Genomic DNA, 19,407 nt, shown 5'->3' with positions numbered 1-19,407 from the left:
GCAAATCCGATGGCTCTCCCTGCAGGACAAGAAATAAATCATCAGAGTATTTGGACCTAAAAACAGAATAGTGAACTTAAATAAAGGTATAGTAAATATAGCAGGGTTCTCAATGGGGCTCTGTAAAGGATTTACCAGACACAGCTTCTGTGTCAACGCCCGTGATTAATCAGTCTGCATCTGCTCCTAGGTCTGATAGAGTGACTCGATCTGCTACCAATCAGGCTGGTAGGCTGAGGAGTGGGAGAACCTATCGCAGCCTGGCCAGACAGAGCTAGCTCCCGCCCTCGGTCTATATTTACCTTCATTTCCTGCTTTTCCTTTGCCTGTGATTCTGTCCTGTTTCCTGGCTCTGCTGTTCCTGTTTGTACTATTGACTTCTGCTTCAATTTGACCCTGGCTTTACTGACTACTCTCCTGCTCTGCGTTTGGTACCTCGTACACTCCTGGTTTGACTCGGCTTGTTCACTACTCTTGTTGCTCACGGTGTTGCCGTGTGCAACTGCCCCATTTCCCTTAGCTTCTGTGCACCGTCGTGTGTTTGTCTGGCGTGCACTTATTGAGCGTAGGGACCGTCGCCCAGTTGTACGCCGTCGCCTAGGACGGGCCGTGCAAGTAGGCAAGGACTGAGTGGCGGGTAGATTAGGGCTCACCTGTCTGTCTCCTTACCCCGGCCATTACAGGCCCATTCTGAGTTTTGCTATTGGGCCCCTGACACCCGTTTGTTCCTTTTTTCATGGTATAAAATTCTTTATTATCTGTGTGAACTGTGTTTCAGCACAGTGGCAAATTATACATATGAAATAAAATAAATTAGCCTCTGAATAAATCTTTAGCCTCTGTCGGGTGCATGGGGGATCTATAGACACTTTTGCTGTATTTACCAAGAGCTTTCCTGGCGTATACACCATTAGGAATCTGCAAAGGCAGTGTGAATTCAGCCAAAAACCAAATCTGTAGCCTGTTGCCCTGTTCTTGACATCTCATAAGATAGGTAGAGCATATATCTACAACTTTTTTTAATTAGGGGAGACGGAGATTGGTGATATTATACGTATAGTATAGAGAATCATTTGTCCTTCTTAGGCCATTTGAATAGCTGAAAGGCTATTATAAAAGAGAATAATAATCGAAGTGATGAACGCAATTATATTATTCTACAGCTTATTATTATTTCTCTTTGCCTTTTCATTGTATATACAGTAATTAGGTTACACATAGCAGTAGTATCTCAACTCCACAACTCATATTGAGAGGATCTAATAACCAGCCAATGTCATATAGCTATAATAATATCATAATGTATGGGCTTGTTTTAAATACGATAACATTCATGAATTTTTTTCCAAAAAAGAAGGGTCTTAAAGGGGTTTTCCAGTTAGAGGAAATTGATGGCCTATCCTCAGGATAGGCCATCAATATCTGATCGGTGGAGGTCTGACACCAGGGACACCACCATTCAGCTGTTTTGAAGGGGCTGCGGCACTCGTGTGAGTGCTGATTCCCATTCATGCCTTACCTGCTCAGTACTGTGAATCGCCGACACACTTATAGCCTTCTCCCATTCACTTCAATAGCAGAAGGTTGGAATACTGTGAATCGCTGCCACTGCTGTGTCAGCGATTCACAATACGAGCACTGACCAGAATGAAGGGGACGCAGTGCTCGTACGAGCTCTGTGGCCCCTTCAAAACAGCTGATCGGCGGGGGTCCTGGCAGTCGGACCCCGAGCAATCAGCTATTGATGGCCTATCCTGAGGATAGGCCATTCATTTTTAGGAACTGGAAAACCCCTTTAAGGCAAACAAATGGTACTATAAGAAAATATTGGAGGAATCCTCCAGCTCACCTTGACGCAGACTTATACGGCTTGTAGCGCTCGAGTCCTCTTGTCAGCACACGGCATGGATAAAAAGGAGAAGGCAAAAATTGGATCCAGTACTATACTTAACTTACTGAAAGTGGCCCAACAACGCCAGCTGTGGTTGAGAGTCTGTTACATCTTTGGTAAATTCTGATTAAACTCCACCAGATATGACTTAGAGCACAATATTTTTACATGTATGCTGGTATAGCAATGGTATAGAGGTACATGGACCACTCAACACTATACATGTATGCTGGTATAGCAATGGTATAGAGGTACGTGGACCACTCAACACTATACATGTATGCTGGTATAGCAATGGTATAGATGTACGTGGACCACTCAACACTATACATGTATGCTGGTATAAAAATGGTATAGAGGTACGTGGACCACTCAACACTATACATGTATGCTGGTATAACAATGGTATAGAGGTACGTGGACCACTCAACACTATACATGTATGCTGGTATAGCAATGGTATAGAGGTACATGGACCACTCAACACTATACATGTATGCTGGTATAGCAATGGTATAGAGGTACATGGACCACTCAACACTATACATGTATGCTGGTATAGCAATGGTATAGAGGTACGTGGACCACTCAACACTATACATGTATGCTGGTATAGCAATGGTATAGATGTACGTGGACCACTCAACACTATACATGTATGCTGGTATAAAAATGGTATAGAGGTACGTGGACCACTCAACACTATACATGTATGCTGGTATAACAATGGTATAGAGGTACGTGGACCACTCAACACTATACATGTATGCTGGTATAGCAATTGTATAGAGGTACATGGACCACTCAACGCTATACATGTATGCTGGTATATCAATGGTATAGAGGTACGTAGACCACTCAACACTATACATGTATGCTGGTATAACAATGGTATAGAGATACGTGGACCACTCAACACTATACATGTTTGCTGGTAGAACAATGGTATAGAGGTACGTGGACCACTCAACACTATACATGTTTGCTGGTAGAACAATAGTATAGAGGTACGTGAACCACTCAACACTATACATGTTTGCTGGTAGAACAATAGTATAGAGGTACGTGAACCACTCAACTCTATACATATATGCTGGTATAGCAATGGTATAGAGGTACGTGGACCACTCAACACTCTACATGTTTGCTGGTATAACAATGGTATAGAAGTACGTGGCCTAATTAACACTATACATGGTCTGTGCCTAGAGGGGGCATTGTCAGTATTTGTTAAGCTAAGCTTAACTGCCTATACATTATGTTTCATAAACAGGCAAGAACCATAAACAGGCAATAACCCCTTATGACCTATAAGAAATAGTATGATATGTGAAAAAGGAAGATTATCCACAAAGCTTCTCACTTAAAGGGGTTAACCAACTTGTTAACATTTTTTAGAAACAGTTGCATTTTTCGTCGCCCACCGCCACCCCCCAAAAAAAGTATTAGCACTCATCTTTTCTTTCCCTAGGTGATCCAGCGCTGGTGCTCCAGGGATCCTCCCGTTCTTTGTTTTGATGCGGCCACCATGTAACTGCTGCAGCCAATAACAGACCTCAGCAGTGACGTGCCGTATTCCAGGCGTAAATGCTCAGTGACGGGTGACATGATGCCAGATATACGGCACGGGACTGCTGAGACCTCTGATTGGCTGCAGTGGTAAAATGCTGGTTACATTTAAACAAACACCTAGAGGACCGCTGGGACACCAGCCCTGGATCGCTGGGGGAAAAGTGCAATAGGTGAATACTGATTCTTTTTTCTTTTAGGACATTTGCAACTGTTTCTAAAAAAATTTAACAAATCAGATAACCCCTTTAATAGCTAAAATTTCCCTATGCCATACAGCCGTCAATGTGTTTTCCTATAAAAACCCATAGATAGCTTCATTTTTTGGCCATTCACTGTTTATGTTGCCTGAGGCTGGGCAAATGTCTTACGACTGTGGGTGCTCAAAAGACATCTGCCTGTCCAGGGCCTGGTAGTATGAATCGTCTTTTTTTTTTTATTTTACTTTTTTTTTTTATTGTAATGTTTTATTGTTCTTTACTATTGTTGCAGTTGACCAGAGACATTTACAATAATGACTGGCAAAATACAGACTAGCAACATCACGAACAAGAATGATCCAAGGTCAATCAATTCCAGAGTCTTCATTGGCAACCTTAACACAGGCATTGTGAAAAAAAGTGACATTGAAGCAATATTTGCAAAATATGGGAAAATAGTTGGATGCTCAGTACATAAAGGATTTGCATTTGTACAGTACGTCAGTGAAAGGCATGCACGGGCTGCGGTGACAGGAGAGAATGCAAGGATTATTGGAGGTCAACCACTAGGTAAGAATTCAAATATGATTCCACTAAAATATTTATTTGAACTGAATATTTGTTTATTTTGGTTATTATCTGCTTATTATCTATTAATGACAACCGTTATGGTCTGTTGTGTGTGTTAAAGTGAATGTCCATCCTTGAACACCATTTTTTAATGTTAGTTATATTGCACTGTCAAGCAATAATCTTCGTGAATGATGGATGTGGAATTACAACATGACAGTGATTTTGGTTTTGCATACTATGTTGCTTCAGTGTACATGGTATTATTATTGATCACTTTTCATTTTCTGCATCAGGTGTAGCTATGGTTTCAGGTGAACATTTTTTGCAAGATTCTCATGGTATGTGTTTTTATTTTATTTAAGTAATTTCTATATGGTATAAGGAGTGTGAGCTATGACTTTGTAACTTAAATTAATAGATAGTCATCTTGGGCTCATATAGCAATTGAAAAGACTCCATGCCTTCTTATGTGACAAGTATGTGATGATTGATAAGACCAGTGGCGGTCAACATAGAAACATCATTGGAGTCTAGATGTGTCCCTTCACCCCATTCTATGTGTCCCCCCCCCCACATGCAGCAGAGAGGCAGATTCACACATGCAGTTTCTCTACAGTCTATGGAATATATAAAAACCATTAAGGAAGCATCCTCAGCTGTTTCCGAATCTCCCATTCACGGTCATGGAGAGTAAATATGCATGTGTGGCCTGTCTACGACAAAACCGGGACACAGGACCTACATTTTTAATATCAGCGGGGGTTTCTTAAGTGTGACATTCACCAATTAAACATTTGTGGCAGAAACGTATTTATGCCATAAATGTGTAAATGGTTAAATATTGTACATTATTCTTTATCACATAAATTAGTGTATGATTCTGTGCAGAATAGAGAAGAGTATGTCAACAGAACAGCAGAGCATGCCGGGAGCCGTGTACTGTACATACTGAATGGTAAAACAATAAGAGAGAGGAGACAGGGGCCACAGGAGGGGCATGTGAGGGCCAAATACAGCCCCAGGGCTACCGGTTTTCCACCATTGGACTAGATATTGTGTTCCCCTGTGATTGAGTTCACCTTATTATGTATTTTGTATTGGACTCTCGTACTTTGTCTTTTTATTTAATTCTAGTTTAATGATTAATAGAGATAAATTGTAATATTGAAAATATATGATTTTTGACTCCATAATTTTGTAGGATTTGTTATTTTCCTAGTTTTATGAATCTTCTGTTTACTGTTGTACTATTGTCTAATTTATGACCTTCTTATGGTAGTTATGTGAGTTACACAATATAAACCGCAGTAACTGAAGTCCATTCAATATATTCAATAAAATACTTTACCGTTGGCCGTTCATTAAACCTGAGAAAGAATCTGTAAACCTTTATTTGATTAGATAATGTGATGAATGGAAATTTGACCCCAAAATTAGAGGTGTTGTACAGGATTAGAAACACATGGCTGCTTTCTTTTAAAAACAGCGCCACACCTGTCCATGGGTTGTATCTAGTATTACAGCTTAGCTCTATTGACGTGAATGGGCTGAGCTGCAATATCACACACAACCTGTGGACAGGGGTGGTACTGTTTTTGGAAGAAAGCAGCTATGTTTTTCTTAATCCTGTACAACTCCTTCAAGAAGAATGACGTCTGGAATTCTGACTTACTACTGCTAAAGCAAAAACTTACACAGCACTGAGATAGGGGTTGGCATGGTGCGACTGCTGCCAAAAGCTACATTCTCTTTGTTTGGTGTCAACATAGTACCAATCTAGTTTTTTTTCAAAGAGTCATGTCAGACAGTGTAGTTGCTATGGATGTAATGCCCAACAATCGCAGTCTTATCAATCGGACTGTCGGTCAGTAGACGCCTAGCAACCAGTCTAGCTCAGATTAATCAGGTCTTCATATCTGGCCACTGAACTGAGGCCAGAGAAGGGGCAAGGGGCAAAACTTAAATTCTCTAGCTACTAAATTATTTATAATGTGGCAAAAATAGATTCCTTTAACAGAGAATTTGGATTATACAATATAGGGGCTTATGATTACAATATGTCAACGCTTTTAGCAATACCTATGCATTCAGAACGCTTTTTTTTTTTTTTTTCAGAAACAGCACCACTCTTGTCCACTGGCTTCTTCTAGTATTACAGTTCATTTGAATGGGGATTGAGGTGCAATACCAAACATATCCCATAGACAAAAGTGGCGCTGTTTCTGAAAAAAAAATAAAAAATGAAACACTTTTCTGGGTCTTTATAAGCAACCCCTTAATAATATTTCAAAATGAAGCCTTTCTTCATATTGTCAGTAGGAGCAAGGTGAAGGTGTATCATTTCCAGAAGACAGTAAGACTGCTAGAAACTTATAATGTGTAGTATATGGGGCTGGTCATTGCTCTTCCTTCTCAGTCTGATATTCATTTTGAATGCATCCCTGTGACTACTTTAAATATGGGATTCTGAGATAAATATTGTGTATTTTATATTTATACATATGTAGTAATATCATTTAAAATATACCTGAAGTTTTCCGTAAAATGCTAAAATAACATTTTGCATAGGACTGTGCAGCTGCTGTCTTTGAGCTATGAGATAACCCAACCTCGCTTTATTTCATCCTCCTCAGAATAAAATGAGAAAACCCTGTCCACTGTCATTACATCATTCTGAATAAATGCACAGAGACATCTTATCCTTCTGCTCATATTTGACTTTAGCCCAATCAGACACAGAACCTCATGTAATATATGTTAGATTTGGTTCCATGAAAAACAAGAAAATGATGATGTTGCTATGGAAACACAAATTATTTTTTATATATATATATATATAGCAAAAGAACTTCGCAGCACTCCAAGTTGAAAATATGGTGGTTTATTCAATCCAAATATAACAGCAACGTTTCAATCCTACAATAGGATCTTTCTCAAGCTTGAGAAAGATCCTATTGTAGGATTGAAACGTTGCTGTTATATTTGGATTGAATAAACCACCATATTTTCAACTTGGAGTGCTGCGAAGTTCTTTTGCTATATCTGACATTACGTCCAAGGATCGGGACGTTTTTGCTTGGCACCCGACCTATGACTACCGTGTGAGTGCTGCTGCCTTCTCCTCTATATATATATATATATATATATATATATATATATATATATATATATATATATATATATATATATATATATATAGAGTCCTGGTCAATCGCTTCTTCTCCACTTGGACATTGGTAAAATAATCATTATTCTCGTGTCATGTATGACAAACAAAATTCCCATTTTTATAAATTGTAAAGTTGGAGCGGATGGAGTGTTTTCCGGCTATCTCTATCACAAATAAGAAGAGACACATTGCCAATAGGCATTGGTTTTAGGAATCCAACACATTCTTGCAATGAGTAATGATATGCAGTGCATTCAGAACATATTTAGACACATACACTTTTTCCACATTTTGTTACTTTACAGACTTATACTAAAATGGATAAAAAAAAATTCTCATCGATTTACACACAATGCCCCATAATGAGAAAGCACAGTCAGGTTTGTAGACATTTGTGCAAATGTATTCAAAATAAAAAACTGAAATATCACATTTACATACAGTTTGTATTCAGAATTTTTACTAAGTACTTTGCTTTGGGCACCATTTACAGCAATTATAGTCTCAAGTCTTCTTGGGTACGGTGCTAGAAGTTTGGAGCACCTGTATTTAGAGATTTGATTCCCATTCTTCTCTGCAGATCCTCTCAAGCTCTGTCAGATTGGATGGAGAGCACCCCAGCTATTTCCAGGTCTCTCCAGAGATGCTCAATCGGGTCCAGGTCAGGGTTTCGTGGGCCAAGCGGCCAAGTGGAAGTCAGCGGCAAAGGGTGGGCCGCTCAAGGACATTCACAGTCTGAGGTTTAATCTCTCTGTAGTTTGCTCCATTCATCTTCCGATTAATCCTGACTAGTCTCCCTATTACTGCAGCTAAAAATCATCACCATAGCATGATGTTGATACCAATTTATTTCATCAAAGGGCTGGTATTTTTCCAGATGAATTTCTCCATGCATGACGTTTGGCATTCAAGTTAAAGAGTTCAATCTTGTTTCATCAGACCAGGGAATTTAATTTCTCATGGTATGAGAGTCCTTTAAGTGCCTTTTGGGAAACTCTAAGGGTACGGCCACATGGAGCGGCCCTGATATGCTCACAACAAGACCAACAACCGCGCTGGCACTATGTAGGAGCGGCTGTCAAATATCTTGTTAAGGGGTATTCCGGTTACATGCGCATGCGCACTGCCGCTCCATTCATTCTCTAGCGCCGGAGACAGCTGCCATAGAGAAGGAATAGGGGGTAAGTTGTTGTAATTTGCAAAATCGTGCGGCCATAAAGGATGTATTAATTCATGGCCGCACGATTTTGCAGATAAAGGGACCGTTTACCCGCATTAACATGCGGCCACTAACTAGCTATTAGGGCCACTCCGCCCTAAGAGGGCTGTCATTTGTCTTTTACTGATAAGTTGCTTCCATCTGGCCATCCATAATGCAGTGTGCTGCAAAGATGGCTGCCCTTATAGAAGGTTCTCGTATCTGCACAGCAGGACTCTGAAGCTGTATGAGAATGACCATAAGGTTCTTGGTCACTTCCCTAACCAAGGCGCTTCTCCCTTGACTTTAGTTGGGATGGGTGGACAACTCTAGGAATAGTCCGGGTGATTCTGAACATCTTTAATTAAAGAATGAAAGAGGTCTTAGTTTTCTTTTTTGGAAGTTTAAATGCTGCAGCAATTTTTTTGTACCCCTCTCTAAACTCATACTTAAACACAATCCTCTCTTAGAGGTCTACAGACAAATCCTTTGAAATCCAAGTATGGACATACTTGTAACTTTGTCATTTAAATTATGATTATTATAATCATCATAATCATACCATCATCATCATCATCAATATCATCATCATCATCATCATCATCCATATCATCATCATCATCAACATCGATTTCATCATCAATATCTGTAACAGCAAAATGTGGAAACAGATAAGGGGTGTGAAAACGTTTATTTTTTATTTATTTTTAATAATGCTAAACCTAAATAAAAGAATGTCCTCCATTACAGACATTTTATTGCTCTAGTGCATCTAAAATAAAAAAGGAACTACGTTTTTAAATTGTTCTCATTAAACTCATAAAAATTTTCGGTGAAAAATTCCTTAAAGTGTAGCTAAACGTTCGACAAACTTCTGACATGTCATAGAGACATCTCAGAAGTTTGTATTGGTGGGGGTCCGAGCACTGAGACCCCCACCAATCGCTAGAACGAAGCAGCTGAAGTGCTCGTATTAGCGCTCAGCTTCTTCGTTCCTGTTCGGCTTTTTCCGGAAAGCCGATGTATCGGTGTACGGACTCATAGACTTTCTATTGAGTCTGTACACTGATACATTTATTTCCGGAAATAGCCGAACGTACACGAAGCGGCTGAGAGCTCACACGAGAACTTCAGCTGCTTCGTTCTAGAGATTGGTGGGGGTCTCAGTGCTCGGACCCCCACCAATACAAACTTCTGACATGTCTCTATGACATGTCAGAAGTTTGTCAAATGTTTAGCTACACTTTAACACATAAACATACAATGAAGCTTTCTGATGTGGTTATCTACATTCTAAATAGTGCTACAAAGCTACCGAATAATTGTATGTGTTAAAGCCTAGATGATCCTATATCTGATGTCCTAGCTATGATATATTATATTTAAGGCGTTTGAAAAGGTTACTTTAGTACAGTTCATTATCTCATGGGACATTGTGAAAGAAGACACCAACTGCTGTCAGCCATCCTTTGAAAAGCTTACACTGGAAAAATGCCCTTCAATAACTACCTACCATAAAAGGGGTTATCTAGTTTAAAATAAAAGCAAATATGTATTAGATAATTCTGAATTAATAGAGGTTCCCAATTTAGGACCCCCATCTATTAGCCAGTGCACAAAGTGTCTCTCCCTCTGCAGTGGCGGATTAAGTAGACCATGGGCCCTGGGCTGTTACCCAAACTTGGGCCCCCCTTCCTCACCGCCGCCCTGCCGCGCCGTAACTATTTTTAACACTACCTTTCTGGGCAAGCATTAACAGTGTTACGATTTCCCTTGTCACAGGGCTGTGTCCATACATACTGAGAGTATCACACTGTGCAGGGACACATCCTCCTGACAAGGGGAATTGTCTATCAGTCCTGGACTACAGAAAGACTTTTTGTGAAATACAAGGATTCCTATAATAAACATGTCAGGAGAGGTGACAGATTCTCTATAAATCTAGTGACTCACAGGTGACGACGTCTCAGATTCTAGTAGTTTTCTTCCTCTTTTCTTCTCCATCCGGTCCAGCGCTCATGACGACTTCTCCCGGCCATGACTCATTTCTGCAGAATTTGCCACTCAGACGTCTCCTCACTTTTCCAACATTTCCACACCTATAAACGAAAATAAAGTTATTATGGTGCCACATACTGTGCCCCTAAATATAATAGCACTAAACACTGCGTGCCTGAATATAATACCACACACTGTAAAACGCCACATACACACACAGCCCCCTGTACATAGTGCCACACACAGCCCCCTGTACATAGTGCCACACACAGCCCCTGTAGATATTACACACCCCCATAGATATCGCCATACACAGCCCCCTCTATATATCACACATTCCCCCCGTAGAGAGCGTTACACACAGCCCCATATAGATAGTGCCATACAGCCCCCTGTAGAGAGCGCCACACAGCCCTCCCCCTCTTGTAAATAGCACCAAAAAGCCCCCCCCCCTATAAAGAGCGCCACACACATACCACTGTGGATAGCACTACACAGCCCCCCCTTGTATATAGTGCTACACAGCGCTCCCCCTTGTATATAGTGCCACACAGCGCCCCCCCCTTGTATGTAGTGCCACACAGCACTCCCCTTGTATATAGTGGCACACAGCGCTCCCCCTTGTATATAGTGGCACACAGCGCTCCCCCTTGTATATAGTGGCACACAGCGCTCCCCCTTGTATATAGTGGCACACAGCGCTCCCCCTTGTATATAGTGCCTCACAGCGCTCCCCCTTGTATATAGTGCCACAATGTTATGTACACATTTAAAAACTTTATATCATAATTTTTTATATATATATATATATATATATATATATATATATATATATATATATATTAGTATGTGTGTGATTGATTGATTTTATTAAAAAATATTTTTACTTTTTGAGATACAGCTGCTTTGTATCCTGTATCCGTCAGGTCAGCAGGACTGACAGGATCAGTGACACGCAGGATCCACCTCAAATCTATCACATCTAAGATTATAATTTAGCGCAGGGCCCGTGTCACTGATCCCGTCAGTCCTGCTGACCTGACGGATACAGGATACAAAGCAGCTGTATCTCAAAAAGTGAAAATATTTTTTAATAAAACGTAATTACAAAGTTGCACCAAACACACATTTTTATAAAAAATAAATTAAAACGACGTGATTTTTGCGACGTTTTTTCCGTAGACAATGCAGGTTTCGTTTTTTATCGTTTTTATACACACCTTTTTTGCTATTTTAGCATTTTTATTCATAAAGTTTGAAAATAATAGTAAAAAAAATAAGCTTTTTTACGTTTCAGCTATTTTTTTTGGTAACAACATAGTTTTACCCTAAAATAGACCTTTTATTTGTGATCGCCATTGTTTACCGTAAATTTTAATATATTACATGTCTATATTAGGGTAATTGGGTCAGCGCTAGCGTTACAACAATGATTGGCGGGGGGAACGTTTTTTTTGGGGGTGGGTATTTTATGTGTATTTATTATTTAATTTTTTTTTGCACTTTACTTTATTATTTTTTTATTACTGTGGTCTGTCCCCCAAAGGTCAAAAAAGACCTTTGGGGAACTTTATATATACTTTTTCTTTCTTTTACACCATGTTTTTCCACTGTAACTGGAGCTGCACAGCAGCCCCAGTTACAGGGAAAATCAGCCCTCTCATAGTGACGATTGTCACTAATAGGGCTGTGCTGGGTCTAGTTAGACCCAGCAACAGTCTGCCACTAACGGCACCCGGCGATCATGTGACCAGTCACATGATCACCGGGAGGAATAGAGACAGCGCCGCTGCTGCTGTCTCTATTCCTATACACAGCGTTCATTGAACGCTGTGTAAGACATCGGAGAAGACAGAAGCAGAATAGCTGCTTCTGTCTTCTCCTCAGGGTCCCCGGCAGTCACTGACAGCCGGAGACCCGACATTCAGCTGCCCGATCGCGCGGGCAGCAAGTTAAAACCCGAGCCGTAGAAAGTCTATGGCTCGGGTTTTAAGGACCCGTCCCTGACCGCTGGCCGTAAAAATACAGCCAGCGGTCGGGAACCAGTTGGGCAGGAGGATAAGCCTGTACTGACCTCAGCGCCGGTGACCGCCCGCCCGGCTCTTCTTGCAGCTTTGGAGTAACAGAACAGCCGTCCGTCGCTGTTCTGTTACTCAATGGCGGCGCCCGCACTTGTCAGGGAGGCGTGTCCTACCCCTGGATCCCGGCCAATTCTCTGCTCCTCCCCTCCTCATCTTCGGCTTGTAGCAGCGCTAGCGCGCTGAATAGGTTTGCAAAATGATGTGCGGTTCGGGCTGCCATGGGCCCCCTGGGAGCCTCGGGCCCCGGGCGGCCGCCCGAATCGCCCATATGATAATCCGCCACTGTCCCTCTGGAGGACCCTGCACTTCTGTGCACTACATGGACATGTTATTGATTGCAATGGGCCCTGTGTAATGCTACATTTCTCCTGTGGTGGTGCTGCAGGGGAACTGAGCACTTTCTGCCATGTTCACATACAAATTACAGCTGATAGCTGAAGGTGCCAACAGTAGGACACACTATTATCTGTTTATTGTTTGGGAACCCTCATAAGAAATGTGATCAACCCCTTTAAATTTTGTGATTGACGTAGTTTTTCGGATAAAAAGAATGAGAAGCTCTTGCTAATCCACCTATATGTATAGACTGTGCATTCAAAATGGTCTAAACATCAAGATCATTGATACCATAGCCCCTTCTTCATCCCTATAATGCCTCTCGAAAATAACCATTAGACTGAGAAGGTTTTATTGTCATTTAAGAATATAAGTATGGCACATAAATGCTTCTTAATCCATCTTACTGTCCTTCTGTGTCTTGAAATCCTTTTTTTCCCCCTGGGATGTGAAACATAAGTGTGAAGTACTAAGGCATTCAGGATTGCTGTGCTGAATATTTATTCATAACCATTCATACATGTTACAAGAAGAAAATCTACTTGAATACAATTGTTCATGATTACAGAAGGGAATTAACCAGCAGGAGTGTAACATTAACTTTCCTGCTCTAAATGTTCATGTTCTTTTGGAAGTGTAAGGAATTATTGTATATAAGTAGTAAACAGATTAAAATATTTCTCTCAGAGATAATACAAAAACTAATTTATAGAACATTAATGGGTGTTTACCTCCTCATCTTATTATTAGCATACAAATTATATCTTATTTTGTGTGACTTTCTTCCATACAGAATAGATTTGCATTATTTTGTCTAGCATCTGGCCAACTAGAAACACTATTTCCAATGATCTCCTTTCCCCCACTATGACACCATTGTTCCTTATGAATCTCTCTGGAGGCAATCAAGTTGGATTGTTACAATCTGGCGGTAAAGAGCAACCGTGCTTCTCTTTGATCCTCTCTTATTAACTATGTTCTACATTACTGTCATTCAATTGTATTATCTAAGAACAACATATAATTACCATATTCTCCCCACATAAGCAGAGTAGCTGACTTAGCATTCTATATTGTGAAAAAGAGTGCAGAGAAAAAACAAAAATTGCCCCCTTCCAGATGTTTTCTATTGTTGAACTTCTGTTATACAATGATTAAACTAAATGTAATATTAGACAAAAAGAACCTGACTAATACAGCTATTGGATTATTTCTGCACTAAATTGAAAGTTAAACTCTGGACAATTTAAAATATAGCTTTTGACCCATCCCATAGACTCAGGGCCGCCATCAGGAATATCTGGAAAACATACAGTCAAAGAGTCTGGGCCTCCTCCCATTAGCGAGGGATTGGGGGAGTGACAATGGAAGGTGGCATGAGAAAAGGCAGGGTTGAGACAAAAACTGGCAGGGGCTTTGTGAAGGGTGAGAGCAGAGTTAGTAGGTGGCAGGATCTCAGTCAGGGTAGGAAGAGGGCTAAAAGAGGCAGAGGAAGGCGAGGGAGTGGGGTCAGTGGGGAGACACACCCTGACAGGTTGACAGGGGCTCTGTGGGGGCCAAGAGGGAGATAGGCATTTAGGGGGGCAACGTAAACAAAAAAAACTGAACACGCTTTTACACAGTGCAGTCACGCACCAAGTTGCAATGCTGGCTGCTGCTTCTTCTGGCTCCTGCAGACTCTATGATATTGCAGCGCCTCGGTATGCCAGGATACAGTGTCCACATCCTCACGCACTGCACCCGCGTCACCTGCATAAACACTAGACTAGATGAAAAAAATTAAGACTCCAAACTAGACCCTTAAATTAATTCAGACGCTCGACCAGACCTCTAAATTAATTCAGACTTCAGACCAGACTACTAAATTAATTCAAATCCCTAATCGGACCCCAGACCAAACCCCTATATTAATTAAAACCCCAGACCAGAACCCCTAAGAAATTCAGAGGATATCCCACCATAACAATTTATCACCTATCCATGGCATAGGTGATAAGTGTTTCATCGCTGGGGGTCTCAAGCAGGCAAAGCAGCACTGTATTCGGCTAACTCCGGCAGTCCCATAGAAAATAAATGGAGTGACAGAGCACATGTGTGACCGCCGCCCGTTTCACACAGAGGACTCGGGACCCCTGTTCTCTTAAGCGATGAAACACTTAAGTTGTAATGGTAAGATAACCCTTTAAATGAATTTAAACCTCTAACCAGACCCTTACATTTATTCAGACCACCAACCAGACCCCAGACCAGAACCCTAAATTTAGTCAGACCCCAGACCAGACACCTAAATTAATTTACATCCCCAATCAGACCCCAGACCAGTCCCCTAAATTAAGCAAGACTTTGGGTGAATTCATCCTATTTTTCAAAGAACTTTGTCTTAGGACTATTATACATGGAGCTAATAGGAAGTCACCTTTGAACAGGGAAGTGCCTATTTTCTTTCTATCCATACCATTTGTGCCAAATAATTAGGTTTATTTATTTGTTCTCTCTGAAAAAAAAAAAATGAGAACCTGTTGTCGATCAAATCGGACAGATATTATAACACTATAAAGAGGTAGTCTTTTTAAGAAGATTCTGGTCCCTCTTGAGGAAAAATGGTCTAAGTAAAAAAAATACCATAAATTGGATGTAGGCCTGACACTGCAACACCTAAATTTGCAAGGGTCAGTTGTTCCTATCCGGAACATTGTTTCCTATGTCATAGAAGTGAACTGTCAATACGATGATGAATAGAGAAAAATGCAAAAATGCAGCAGCGGGAAAAACTGGAGGAGGAGGTAGTAAAGGGAGTAACTTAAATGAAAATGTTGCTGAGAAACTTGGGAAGTTTGCAAGCAAATATGAGGGCACTAGTAGTGATATAAATGCACTCCATTTGGACATTATAGAAACTGTTAATATTTCAGCTATAAACTCCACGCAAAAGTGTCAGCTACAGCCTGAGTCTGGTATAAGTATGGAGGAAGATAAAGTCTCTCTAAGAGCTATATTAAACGTGGTTAATGTGTGCAATGAAAAACTAGGGGAGATGTCTATGCAGTTGGGATGCGTTGAGCAAGAAGTAATATTTATTAGGCACGATGTCTCTAAAATAAAAGGAAGTATAAATGAAATGGAAAAGAAAATACTGGTCCTGGAAGAAAAATTAAAAAAATTGTCATAAATCTTTGCAAGAAATGGAGTATCTAAATAAAGATATGTTAAAAAAATGGAGTTAATGGAAGATCGTGCAAGGAGAAAAAAATCTACGTCTCCTGGGTTTTCCTGAGAAATCGGAAGGTAGTGATATTGGGGATTACATTACAAAATGGTTACAGGAAGTTCTGGACAAGGACACTTTTTCATAGAATTCCAACAATTCCGACAAAAGCGGGGTTCCCCCCCTAGACCGATACTGCTCAAATAATTGGCTCTTGAGGACCGGGAGAAGATACTCAGGAATGCGAGAGCTAACGGGACACTGATGTTCAACTCAGAAAGAATTGCTATTTATCCAGATTTTTTTATGGGAAACACAGAAAAGGAGTAAATTTATCTTGGTACAAAAGGGACTACAGCAGAATCAGGTCAAGTATTTAATGCTGTATCCTGCAAAGATGCGTATTGTCTGGGAAGGAACCACAACGTTTTTTTTAAGTGTCTGAAGATATTCATAGCTGGATGGACAGTTTGTCTCTTAAAAAGAGAAACTTAGAGGGGAAACTAGATATCAAGGTTCTCGGAATAAAAGGAAGAGGGGAGGAGTGGGGCGGCGGGGGGATAATGACCATGGGGAAAAAGAAGAAAAGAAAGGGAAGGAGAAAAGGGAGTATGTTCTCTTGGGTAAAAGGGGAAAAAAGGGGAGAAAAAAATTAGAGTGAAATTCCTTATAGGCTATATTATGAGTTGTGGCAGGGGGTGGGAATGGGGAGCGGGAATGCGTATCCGTACACCAAAGTCGGGCAGGGGAAGTATGGAACGGGCTCACAGAGTGAACCCGCTCCATGCGATACCGGTGTCAGCTGTATGTTACTTCAGAGTAACGTTAAAAGCCGCAGCATTTAAATTGTTAAAAAAAGGGCGGCGACCCTAACAGCTCATCGCTCTCCCCACAATGCAATTGCGGGGTGACGATGGTTGCTATGGCTGCCCCCAGGTCCGCCATCTTTGTGCTCCTATTAAGCCCTGCCTGTCAGAAACATTAGTATTGCAGTATATAGTGCAAGCGATCTAACGATCGCTGGTTGAAGTTCCCTAGGGGGACTAATAAAAAAATTAAAAATGAGTCAAATAAAGGTTTTTTTTTAATGTAAAAAATAAAACAAATTTAAAAAAAAAACAACCTTTTCCCATTTTCCCCCTAGAGCATAGTAAAATAAATAAACAGAATTGGTATCGCCGCATCCGTAAAAGTCTTATCTGTTACAATATATCATTATTTAACCCGATCGGTGAACGCCGTAAAAAAAAAATGTAAACACCAGAATCTCTATTTTTTGGTCACCTCATCTCCCACAAAAAAATGAAATAAAAGGTGATCAAAACGTTGCATGTACACCAAAATGGTATCATTAAAAACGACAGCTTATCCCGCAAAAAACAAGCCCTCATAACACTTAATAGACGAAAAAATAAAAACGTTATGGCTCTCAGAATTTGGTGACACAAAATAAAATTTATTTTTTACAGGTTTTTACTTGTAAAAGTAGTAAAATATAGAAAAAACTATATATATTTGGTATTGCCGTAATCGTATTGACCCACAGAATAAAGTTAACAGTGAATTCCGTAAAAACGAAGCGCAAAAAACAATGGAGGAATCGCTGTTTTTTTCATTTTCTATCCCACAAATAAGTTTTTTCCCATTTCCTAGTACATTATATGGCACATTAAATGGTGCTACAAAATACTGCAACTCGTCCCGCGAAAATCAAGCCCTCATACGACTATATTGACGGAATAAAAAAGTTATGGCTTTTGGAAGGTAGGGAGGAAAAAACGAAAATGAAAATCTGAAAAATGGCTGCGGCAGGAAGGGGTTAATATCAGAATTTCTAAATAGGATGCAGAAAAGCTGGATACAGGCTCACTTCCATTCAATGTACTCCTCCTTTTCAAGGGGAGTGTCAATACTTATCTGTAGAGGAGTACAATTTGAGTTGATACTACATCGGATTCGAGGACTACTTCAATGACCGCTTTTTTATTCTCAATAAAATGGTTAATGAGGGTTTTTTGAGGGTCTTTTATTTCAATAAATCTACTTTTTCTATTTCTTTGTATTTTTTTTTTACTTTATCGCTACCAACTTACTAATGGCCGCTGACAGATTGATAGCGTCCATTACTAAGACGGGGCTTAGTGTTAGCCGGGGAAAAGGCTAACACTAACCCCCATTATTACCCCGGTACCCACCGCCACCAGGGGTGCCAGGAAGAACCGTGTACGATCCAGTACCCGACCATCTGTAGTGATCACGATGTGGGGTTCCCCCATTTTTATAACCAGGCAGATACAACATAGCAGCAGCAGCCTAGCATTGCCAGGGTGGGAAGTGTCACAGTTTTTGGCCTTTCCCAGCCTAATGATACCAGCCTGCGGCCGCCCCAATGCCCCTCCGTCATTACAGATGGTCGGGTACTAGATCGTACCCGGCTCTTCCTTGTACTCCTGGTGGCGCTGGGTACCAGGGTAATAATGGGGATTAGTGTTAACCTCTTCATGTCTAACATTAAGTCCCCCCCTTAGTAATGGGCATTGTCAATCAGCCAGCAGCTATTACTAAGTGGGTAGTTATAAAGTTTAAACAAATACAAAGACATAGATAAAATATTTTATTGAAATAAAAATTCCACACAACCCTCGTTATCCATTTTATTGAGAATAAAAAAAAACGTAGTCCTCGAATTTGAAGTAGTCCAACAACCGAACTTGTAAAAAAACCACAAACACAAAAAAATAATTAGTAACACATCACAATGGAAAATAATTCTTATACTTACCTTTCCTGGGTCCAGCGCTGGAGCTGCAATGTCAGCGAGCTGGGCTCTATATCTAATCCTATAATGTGTGATACTGTCTGCTGGGCCCTGTAATTAATCCTATCATGTGTGATACTGTCTGCTGAGCCACTGTATCTAATCCAATCACATGTGATACAGTCTGCTGGGCCCTATATCTAATCCTATCATGTGTGATACTGTCTGCTGAGCCATGTATCTAATACTATCATGTGTGATACTGTCTGCTGGGCCCTATATCTAATCCTATCATGTGTGATACTGTCTGCTGAGCCACTGTATCTAATCCTATAATGTGTGGTACTGTCTGCTGAGCCACTGTATCTTATCCTATCAATAGTTATAGGGTTGTAGTGCTATAGATATACTGTCTCATATATATATATA

General features: G+C 40.5%; 1 protein-coding gene across 3 annotated transcripts in view; it reads left to right on the top strand.

The window, feature by feature from the left end:
* The window catches only part of RALYL (RALY RNA binding protein like), a 595,378-nt gene that overhangs the window by 295,123 nt on the left and 280,848 nt on the right, over positions 1-19,407 (top strand). For 2 of the 3 annotated variants that reach the window (XM_075826067.1, XM_075826068.1), the window contains exons 3-4: positions 3,953-4,230; positions 4,527-4,571. In XM_075826067.1, coding sequence (XP_075682182.1) covers positions 3,975-4,230; positions 4,527-4,571 — 301 coding nt within the window. In that variant the 5' untranslated portion in view covers positions 3,953-3,974. The remainder of the gene's footprint in view (positions 1-3,952; positions 4,231-4,526; positions 4,572-19,407) is intronic. The other variant, XM_075826069.1, reaches the window with a different exon arrangement.

The sequence above is a fragment of the Rhinoderma darwinii genome, chromosome 5, assembly GCF_050947455.1.
Source record: "Rhinoderma darwinii isolate aRhiDar2 chromosome 5, aRhiDar2.hap1, whole genome shotgun sequence".
Lineage (NCBI taxonomy): Eukaryota > Metazoa > Chordata > Amphibia > Anura > Rhinodermatidae > Rhinoderma > Rhinoderma darwinii.
The sequence above is the reverse complement of the archived record's forward strand: the minus strand, read 5'-3'. Positions and strand labels throughout refer to the sequence as shown.